Below are 10,715 nucleotides of genomic sequence, written 5' to 3'. Positions count from 1 at the left end.
CAAAAGTAGCCTTTTGAAAGTATCTAATATTTCATCTGTCTTCTGACTGTTTGAAAATGTATACATGTTAATTTCACAAGATAAGTGTATGTAGGTATTTATTTATTGTGCTTATTGCCTGTTAGTAGGTAATTAAGTTATTAGCTTAGCAATACGTTAACATTTTGAAGGACAGTTGACAGCAAGAGAGCTCACAGGGTTTTGGAGCGGAGCTCGAGAGGCAATAACAGCCCATAACCCATCAGCGAAACTTTTTGGATCTGCTGAAATGCTTTTGGCAACATCTTGAGTCAATCTGTACTCTTGCCCAATGTAACAGATTTAGCCAATCAGTGCTCCTTCCCGTCCGTCTGCCAGACCTGTCTCAGGTTTCAAACCGGACACACACACACATACAAAGTGTCTCTGGGCACCCATTTCAGTTCTCTAAGAATAGTCTCCAGTGTTTATTTAAGAAGTGAACACACACATAGCAACTTTGCTTTATATCATTCATGTTTACATCAGAATGTGTGGATGGTACATTCATACAGTGCTGGTTCTCTGGTTAAAAAAATTAAACAGGCCATAGACACACTGTAAACACCTGGTGAAGACAGTCAACCAAGTCTAGATGATGTAACTGTTGTAAACTGTTGACTTGTAAAATGTGATTAGTGTTGCCACTGAAAAAAATATAAATAAATTTGTTTTCCTCCACAGTCAGTTCCACCTAAAAAATTCACAATATTCAAATGTTCACATTTGACCCGTAAGTCTCCTAAGTATTTTATTGTTGGTAATTGAAAAGCATTTTTAATTCATTTTAAGTGATCATCATCCCTATGAAAGCCCTTTTCCACCATGTAAGACATTATTTTTTTTTGGTAAATCATGATTATTACATATAATGTTGAAAGTCAAAAATATGAGATCAGTTCATATTTATGACGTGGAAATCAAAATGATGACAAAATGTCAAAATTATAAGAAAAGTGTATAATTATGACAAAATATGTCATAATGGCTCATAATTGACATTTTTTTTAGTCTCTTAGGCTATGCCATGACTTGTATTTCATAATACCCTTGATGCCATAATTCTGACTTTTTATGTTACAATTATGACTTAATGTATCATAATCTTTACTTTTTGACTTACCAATTATGATTTATCAAAGCAAAGCTTCCATATGGTTTTAGTTTATGATTTAATCATTAATCTTTTCTATTAATGATCAAGTTATTGCAATGTTCCCACAATATGAATTCAAGTAAAGCCTCACGCCAGTTTACATTCAGACTCCCTGATTCTGATGTCACTCTAGATGACACTTTTATTCTCGTCATGCGCTCAGAGCCTGTGAGCGAAAGAGGGAATCTCTTGTGTTCAGGAATCAGCTATGGAGTCTTGTTTGCATCTGGTCAGATTTTGAGGTCATCCATCCTGGTCTTGTTGTTGCTGTAACGACTTGAGTGGCTGGGCCTGCGCTGCTGGCTTGGCGATCCGGGCACAGAATTTGCTGTTTTGCTGATCTTGAGATCTGCAGCGTCTGGTTTCCCGTTGCGCTCTACAGCCATGTTTTCGCGGTTCTGCTTATAAACAGAGCGGCTGCCGTGTGGTGGGAAGGTTCCATCGGGTTCTGAGAGGTTGAAGTGTGGCTCTGTGGGAAAGGGAGCCGGAGGTGGTGCGTGAGGTGGAAAATACGGGTAATTTGGCACAAACGGAACCACCGCATCCTCACTGGGCACTTTAGATTCAGTGTCGCAGACAGAATGAGAGCGCCTGTATCGGAGACCTTGACGGCATTTGGTGAAACCCAGGTGGTACATCTCCACCAGGTTGAGCAGCAGAGAGACACAGGCCACAGCCAACATAAATATGATGAAGATGGTTTTTTCTGTAGGTCGTGAGATGTAGCAGTTGACGGTGTTGGGACAGGGCCATCTGTTGCAGGTGTACAGTGGCTTGAGCTCGAATCCATACAGGAAGTACTGTGCCACAATGAAGCCCACCTCAAACAGTGTTTTGAAGATGATGTTGAAGACATACGTGCGCAGCAAGACTCCCTGCAGACGGATCTTCCCCTGTTCGTCACGTATGGGACCTTTTCCAGATTTGGTGCTCAAAAGTGCCTGTTTGTCCATCCCGCCTGCTTCGTTGTGTTTTTGTTTCTGCTCCATGCGCACCAGGTGCAGGATGTGGCCCAGGTAGATCAGTGTCGGAGTGGAGACGAAGATGATCTGAAGCACCCAGAATCGGATATGAGAGATCGGGAAGGTTATATCATAGCATACGTTCTGGCAACCAGGTTGTTTGGTGTCGCAGGTGAAACCGGACTGCTCATCGCCCCAAACCTTCTCTGCTGCAGCACCGAGCACCAATATGCGGAAGATGAAGAGTACGGTGAGCCAGACTTTGCCCACCACTGTGGAGTGTTCCTGGGCGCTTTCCAAAAGCTTCCCAAGAGAGTTCCAGTCTCCCATTACTGTTGCGTGCCCACCTGCAAATACACACAAAAATATATGGATACACCAATTTTAATTAAGCTAATAACCAGTAATGGCCAATAGTCACTAAATGGTAGATGTGAAAATTCTACATTAATTAGTCTGAATAATAATTGGCAAAGGTTATCTAAATAAAAAAATAAGGAAAATTAATAAGCACAATCCAGTCAGTGTTTACATGGTACAATATATCCCCACAAAAAGTATACTCTTACTTATGTGTTAACTTTTTCTTAAATTTAGGTCCAAAAAGAAAAGAAATGAAAAAAGAAAAGGTCCAGCATGTATCGACACACGCGTTTACTAAATGTGGACATTCTGTAGACTTCTATTGAATATGCATAGTATACATATAGCCTAGTTAAAAATACCATAACCTAACCATACCAGAAAACTATTGAAAATTTTCAAGGTTTTTGTCAGAATTAGATTAATCCCGAGTACAAATTTATCCCCAAAATATGGTTAAGTATTTACATAGGCATACAGATACGCGCTAACACACACATATATTATTAGAGGGGTGGGTTGATGGTTCTTTGGCATGTTTGTGGCCCTGAGGTTTGACTGACATGTCTTCATGCCTGAGCATGACCTGAAACAGGTGGACATACTCAACCCCTACACACACGCACATGAGGATCTTCCAACACACTTCATACTTTCTGTACTGCATACTGTCTGTTAACAGATCATCTTAAAGTAACCATTAAAGCGTCTTCACTTTTCAAACTTTTTAATGCTGTTGACCCCAAAAATGATGCTGCCCTTGTGAAGGGGCAGCTATATTATTTATGTATAGAGTCAAAAAATTATTTTATAAACATATCTCAAATATTACCTGTAGATATCTACTTTCCAGATAATATCTAATACAAAATATCTATTTTATTTTATAAATTCATTTATTTTGTGCTGCATATTTATTTGAACAATTCTGTAACTTGTCCCTGGACCTTAGCTTGAAAACCTTGGCCTTTAGGTACATAGATTCCAATAATAAAATTCTAAAAGTATATTACCATTATATATGAATCTAAAAGCCTCTCAGTTGAGCTACTGTTTTTATTTAGCTTAGCAGTTTCACACTGAAACAAAGAACATCAAACAAGTATTTGTAAACTAAAACACACTGTGATTCACAAATAAATACACACACAGTCATATATGAATTATCGCATTAGTCATAATACTAAATATAGGATCCTTTTTGCTTCCCAAAATCTGATGGATCTGACAATATTTTCTACCATTATTAAGCCATATCTTTACATATAAATCCATAGATTGATTCATGCTGGCAAATGAAAGGATTCAAAAACTGTTAAGAGTCTGAAAGAATATTAAATTGATTTAATTCTAACAGATGCTATTCCTGTACTGTCTTCACTCAGTTTGTGTATCGGTCTGTGTGTGTGTATATATGGGAGTGTATGAGAGTCAGTTAATTCTATAGCTTGAGACTCACCTTTCTTGAAAGTCCAGAGTTAGAATGAATGCTCTTATACATAAATAGTAATAAGTCTACAAGTCTGGATGCAGTGCTTTGCTTCTTCTGTCATACATGCACTTTCTTCTGTACTCCAACACTGGCTCAAACAGAAAGAGAGAACTGACCCATACAAATACACTGTATAGATGTGTGTGTGCATGTATGTGTGTGTGTTGGGGTTAATTTTGGCAGGGAACACAATCCCTAGGGACAATTTTGGAGAGTGTACCACCTGCCTTGTTTCTCAGAGCCTCCCGGATGAGTGACAGCTGTCAGGACCAATGGCAGAGCTCACAGGACACAAGCATTCCTCCATTTGAAGGAAAGCGGCTGAAACACAGTCTCTTTTTGTCTTTCTATTTATGATTTTCCTTTTTTAAAGTGTGTTTAGCACCAGATGGAGAACAAACAGAAGTTAAAGAGCAAGAAGTAGATAGGAGGCAAGACTGTGTCCCTTTGCTTGTATTTGATATGCTATAATGGTCTGACAGAGGACAGGGAATTTTTTATACTCTCTAAGCCCAGGTAAACTGGACTGGCTGTTGACAGAAGACCCATGACTCAAAGCAGGTGCGTAAAATATTTAATTATTTTTTTCTGATTCGCTAATAAGTGGGATGGTATGTATATAGGCTATTATATTATTATATATCATTGAAATACTTGGAATAAAATACTTGGTCACATGGGATCCATCTAAAAGAACTGCATTGGTTATTTTGTTTGTGTGTGTGTGTGCATGTTTATGTGGTTTATGAGGACACAAATTTGTATAATGACATGGGTATGACAGAGGTATTACAATATGAAGGTGGTTTATGAGGACACTGCCTATGTCCCCGTAATTCAAAAGCTTAAAAAACATACTAAATGGTGTTTTTTTGAAAATCTAAAAATGCACATAGTCTCCTGTGAGGGCTAAGTTTAGGTGTAGGGTTGGTGTAGGGCAATAGCACACACATTTTGTTCAGTATAAAAACCATTACGCCTATGGAGAGTCCCCATAAACCACAAAAACCAACGTGTGTGTGTGTGTGTGTGTGTGTGTTTGTGTTTAATAATGTAATAAATATTCAATAATTATACCACTGAACCTGGTGACCACTGTGGTAAATGTAGATCAGTCCAAATTCTACTAAATAAATAGACTACTAGAAGTCATTTTAACAGCAGATTAAAACAGATGTCCTTGTAACATAAAAAGTACTTTATCAAAAAGGTATCATCATTATGTCCAGAACATTACAAATGCTGGTTCAGAAAGACTACAATAGTGTATAAAATCTTTACAGTCAGTCACTTTGGTTTATGAAGAGTTGGTCTTTTGGAGCTCTAGCGCCCCCAAGAGTTATTGTCCTTTACAGACCTGCAGGTAAAACAAAAATAAATCTGGAAATTTTAAGAGTATAGGCTACTTGTGCAATCAAGAGACTACACTGTAAAAATAAAATAAAAAGTTGAGCTAACTTAAAATTTTAAGGCAACCAACAGCAGATTCAGCAGATTTTTGAGTTCTCTCAACTTATTTTTGTAGGAGATTCTCAACTTTTTGTTGTATAAACTTAAAACAAGTTGAGAAAACTACAAAATCTGCTGAAGCTGGTTGCCTTAAATTTTTAAGTTGGCTCAACTTTTTTTAATCAGTGTAATTACTTAAAAAAAATAGTTTGACACAAGAGTTTTGAAATAATACAAAAACAATGTTTGAATTCATAACCAATCAGAATTTTGATGTACTTGGCAACACAAGTACTGGAGATGTTTGTGGAGATATAGATATGATAAACCTGTTAGTGCTGGCAATTTCTGGAAGCTGTTATGTAAGTTAAATTGTGTTTTATCCTACATGAGCTATCTACTGCAGTGGTTCTCAACAGTATTGACTCCAAGGACACTTTTGTCAGAGACGATATTTGATGGCCTTCCTGTGTAAGCTTATGTTGTAGTAAAAAAGAGGTCAGTTTAATGTTGTACATTTTTATTTTTTAATGTTTTAGCATTTTCAATTAAGATTATGTTCATAGAAGTAAACTGAAATAATTTTAAGACTTTTGGAAACCAGTTTGCCAAGGCCCCTTGATCTACAAGATAATGTTAAGAACATTTGGAACATCTTTCTTACAAACTCGTTTTTGTTGACATTTGCAAAACAATATGTGCAAAAAGTGTTAAATCTAATCTGTCATCAAGAGATTCTACCACAAGTATTACGTTTTTAGAGACAATATGAGTATACAATTTCATACAGCAGTGTGAATTTATTTCAATATTGCTCTAAAATTGTGTGGAGTAATACTATGTACACTTTTTAAAAAGTATTCTGAGTTATAAAATTTAAAAAACATCATCAATGACATTAGCCCTCGTTAACATTAGTGTTAGAGTGAAATGTTTAGAGAAAACCAGCCCTCCTAAAAGGAGAACAGTTTCTGAGAGATCCAGGCCCCCACTGGGGAATCCTTGGAGTTATTGAGATGACGACTTGTAGCCCTTGCAACAAGAAAGATGATTTCTGCGATGTTGAGCAGGATGCAGACGCCGGACACAGCAAGCATGAATATAGTGAACACTGTTTTCTCTGTTGGTCGGGACACAAAGCAGTCGACTATGTTTGGGCACGGGTACGAGTCACACTTTACCAGCCGGAACATCTTGTATCCTGGGTAAATCATGTAGAACAGATACATAAAGGCGGATTCGAATAACACACGGAACAGGAGACTGATCATGTATGTCCACCAAAGGGCGCCAGTAATCTTCATCTTTTGGTTTTTTATCTGCTCTAAGTCTTTCGGACTGGTCCGGCCAGCTTGACGATACAACTTTTTGTCGATATGCCGACGATGTGCAATGTGCATGGTAACCAGCAGGGCAGGGGTAGAGACCATGATGAGCTGCAGCGCCCACAGTCGGATGTGAGAGATGGGGAAGAAATGGTCGTAGCATACGCTATTGCAGCCGGGCTGCTGGGTGTTGCAGATGAAGTGCGCTTTCTCATCGCCCCACACACTCTCCGCCGCCACCACCAGAACCAGGATCCGGAAAATGAAGAGGACAGACAGCCAAATCCGCCCAATGCCGGTGGAATGCCGGTTCACGCCGCTGATCACGGCATAAAAAGACGCCCAGTTCATTTTTGGTTCCAGATCTGAGAGAAAAAGGCGAAAAAGTCCACTGTTATTAGGAAGCACACACACACAACTCTGTATAGCTAACATTGTGAGGACGTACATTGACACAGTGCAATCTCTAGCTCCTTACCCTAAACCAGGGGTCACCACACTCGGTCCTGAAGGGCCGGTGTCCTGCAGAGTCTAGCTCCAACTTGCTTCAACACACCTGCCTTGAAGTTTCAAGTATACCAAGCAAGACCTTGATTAGCTGCTTCAGGTGTGTTTGATTAGGGTTGAAGCTAAACTCTGCAGGACATCAGCCCTCCAGGAACAAGTTTGGTGACCCCTGCCCTAAACCTACCCATCAGAACTAAATGCCTCACCCAAACCCTTACCCTAAACCTAACCTTTACCCAGTTTTAACCTGATCCCTAAAACCAAGTCTTGACCCTCAAACAGGCCTTTAAAGGGGTCTCAGAAAGTGAGGAGTGGCCAAAATGTCCTTCATCACTTTACAAGAATGCCCTCACTTTGATGGTCTGAAACTCAAACCGGACTTCCCAAAAATCTGTACAAGTGCGCGCACGCACACACACACACACACACACACACACACAAGATTAGAACCACTCTCGACCTAATGGAGGAGGCATCATACAGCGATCAGCTTGTTATCTGGCATATTTTAATATTATTTTATATATACACACATTACTGTACAAAAATTGGGATCAGGACGATTAAAAAAATAATAATCAAAATATTGTTATTCAGCAGGACACATTATCAAAAGTGACGGGTTACATTTAAAATGTTACAGAAGATTTTTATTTTAAATAAATGCAGGCCTTTTGAACTTTATTTTCTTCAAAAAATCCTAAAAAAAAGCATCAGTTTCCACATAAAAATTAAGCAGCACAACAGTTTTCAACATTGATCATTCTAATAATTGTGCACCAAATCAGCGAATTGATTTCTGAAAGATCAAACTGAAAGCTGCAATAATGGCTGCTGTAAATTCACCACCACATTAATAAATATTTTTTTATATATATTAAAATAGAGACAGTTATTTTAAATTGTAGTAATGATTCACAATATCACTGTTTTTACTGTATTTATAATCAAACAAATGCATTTTTGGTAAACATAAGAGATGCCTTTAAAAACAGTACAAACAGCAAGCAAAATGTGCACCAGAATGAGACATGCATAAACCCATATATTACATCAAAGTCTTGATTTAAGCCCTCTTATTACTGCTCAATAACCATGAGATGTCATAATAAGAAACACATAATGACCACGACTGATGCAACACACAAATATAGATCTTTAAAACAACACACGATACAAGAATATGAACTTAGAATATATCTTGACAATGTACTTAAATGTCCTGTACAGGCTAATACTTGCACAAAGTTATTTTTCAAGACTCTATATGCTACCTGAATGTACCTCATTATCTGAAAATCATTTACATTTTACAAGAAAAGCAAGTGCAAAGACAAAATACAACCACATCTACAGCAGAAATCATCAGCAAGCCACTCATGTTCTGACAGACAGAGAAAGTGAGAGAAAGAGATTTATGCAGTATTCAGCATTACCAGGCTCCGCAGGTGGTGTTAGTGGCATGGGCAGAGCCCGTGTAGAGGGGTTCTGAGACCCGCCGTGTCTCCGGTGTGTGTGTGTGTATGTGTGTGTGTGTGTGTATGTGTGTACTTCTGTCAGATGGAGTGTCTCCAGCTTGCAGCAACCATTTATGAAGGCACAGCCACCCATGTGACCGGCAAACTCACAGCCAATGTCATTCTCCCATCACACAATGAAAGCGTGGGTTCCATCACAGAACAAGAGTGTGCGCTTGGATGTGTGCATTTGTGTGATACGGGTCACAGAGTATCTTCCATCTTTCTGCCTCAGATTTGTGTAATATTAAATGTTCTGACCTCACAGTTGCACCCATTTTCTTTTATACAAGCACATTCATTATGAAATCAGATTTTCTAGGTTTAGAATTAAATGTTTAGAAGTTTAGAACTGGTCATAAGTGGGTTTGGTTGTTACAAATGTGTCAACAAATACCCTGAATATACAACCATTTGAAAATTCATTAAAATGATGATGTAGTCTTATGTTATTTTGTTTTACATTATTGGTGAATATTGCAATTCACCAATAATGTATAAAATATAATATAATTTTACCATTTAACATAGATTATACTTTTAGTGTACATTAGATAGATAGATAGCTAGATAGATAGATAGATAGATAGATAGATAGCTAGATAGATAGATAGATAGATAGATAGATAGATAGATAGATAGATAGATAGATAGATAGATAGATAGATAGATAGATAGATAGATAGATAGATAGATAGATAGATTACCATTTGCATTGAGTCTTCTACATCTCAATCAGTGCAAAGTGTTTTTATGTTTTATAACTTTTGTAGTTTTTTTGCCCTCTGCTACTAGTAAATTGTGGATTGTGTTTTATTATTGTTTTAATGAAATACAGTGATAGATGTCGTCATATTTATATGACGTTTATTATAAGTTTTTCACAATTTAGAAGAACCATTTTTGATTCCCTAAAGAACCTTTCAGAGAACAGTTCTTAAAAGAACCTTTTTCCCCTCTAAAGAGCAATTAATTATTATTATTTTTTATTTCTTGTACTATAAAAAAACCTTTTGTGCAATAGAAAGGTTCCATAGGTGTTAAAAGGTCTTCATGGAACTATCAATCCCAATAAGGAATCATTATTTTTAACAGTGTAGAGAAAAGCAACATCCTGAACATACAAGTACATAAGAAATCAACTTAAAGAGCCTCATGTCCCAAGACAGAACATCTTCACTTCAAATACAGATTTTTAGTGTCCCAGAGTAGTTTATAAAATAATATATTTTCTGATGTATTACAATAGTAGTATATTCAATAAGTGGTTGTAAACTTTCTAAATTAGAATCAAACCAGGGAGATGGGTGTTTCATGCAGACTTTACTGGTTTGGTAGTTGGTTGATTATTGAGTTGCTGGATTGAACATGGTTGGTAGTTGATTATGACAGGGTTTAATTGGTAGGTTTAGTACTATTTGATAGGGTTGGTATCTGGCTGATGTTTACCTGCGGTTGGTGAGGTCCCTGAGCAGAAGAAGAGGTTGAAGGAAAGGAACAGGAAAGGGTTGATGTTTCCCTAGTGAAGATTATGGTGCAGTACCGGAGCTTTGCATTGCTAATCACTCGTGTCACGCTGTTACTCACCCCACTACAAACATCTCCACACAAAAGATGCTTGTGCTGCCCGTCCTTAACCATTCAGATCAGATCCAAGGCACACACCCACCAGCAGACACTGTGACGCAAATTATGTACAAACGCATTTGCACATGAACATACACCAACTCACATACACAAGTTTGCTTTCACACACATTCAAAACCATGTACATACAGGAATGTTTACACATGCACACTGTAGGCTACATTGATCCAGTCTCTGTATCTGTATGCACAAATCTGTATACAACAAAACTGTTTTTAGATAGATGTATTATAATAAAGCACTGAAATTACATCCATAACAGCAGCTTCAAAAGAAAAG

The 10,715-nt window shown here is 37.7% G+C and overlaps 2 protein-coding genes across 3 annotated transcripts; both read right to left on the bottom strand.

Annotated features, from left to right (window-relative positions):
• Positions 1–1,404: 1,404 nt before the first annotated feature.
• LOC306872003 (gap junction alpha-3 protein-like) lies at positions 1,405–2,466 on the bottom strand (the record flags this gene model as incomplete). Its single annotated transcript, XM_079420314.1, has 1 exon — positions 1,405–2,466. The coding sequence occupies one exon, from the start codon at positions 2,464–2,466 to the stop codon at positions 1,405–1,407; it is 1,062 nt and encodes a 353-aa protein (XP_079276440.1).
• A 3,519-nt stretch (positions 2,467–5,985) lies between these two features.
• Positions 5,986–10,374, bottom strand: LOC306872007 (gap junction beta-1 protein-like; the record flags this gene model as incomplete). Of its 2 annotated transcripts, none has more annotated exons than XM_079420319.1 (2): positions 10,239–10,374; positions 5,986–7,130 (listed from the first exon to the last, which is right to left on the bottom strand). In XM_079420319.1, the coding sequence occupies exon 2, from the start codon at positions 7,114–7,116 to the stop codon at positions 6,394–6,396; it is 723 nt and encodes a 240-aa protein (XP_079276445.1). In that variant the 5' UTR covers positions 7,117–7,130; positions 10,239–10,374. The 2 variants fall into 2 exon arrangements, with proteins under 2 accessions (XP_079276445.1, XP_079276446.1); XM_079420320.1 differs by lacking the exon at positions 10,239–10,374 and adding an exon at positions 8,709–8,845 and having other exon boundaries at positions 6,394–7,130.
• Between the last annotated feature and the right edge of the window lie 341 nt (positions 10,375–10,715).

The sequence above is a fragment of the Barbus barbus genome, assembly GCF_936440315.1.
Source record: "Barbus barbus genome assembly, chromosome: 6".
In the NCBI taxonomy this organism is placed as follows: domain Eukaryota; kingdom Metazoa; phylum Chordata; class Actinopteri; order Cypriniformes; family Cyprinidae; genus Barbus; species Barbus barbus.
Note: the sequence above shows the minus strand (reverse complement) of the source record. Positions and strands in the feature narration are given on the sequence as shown.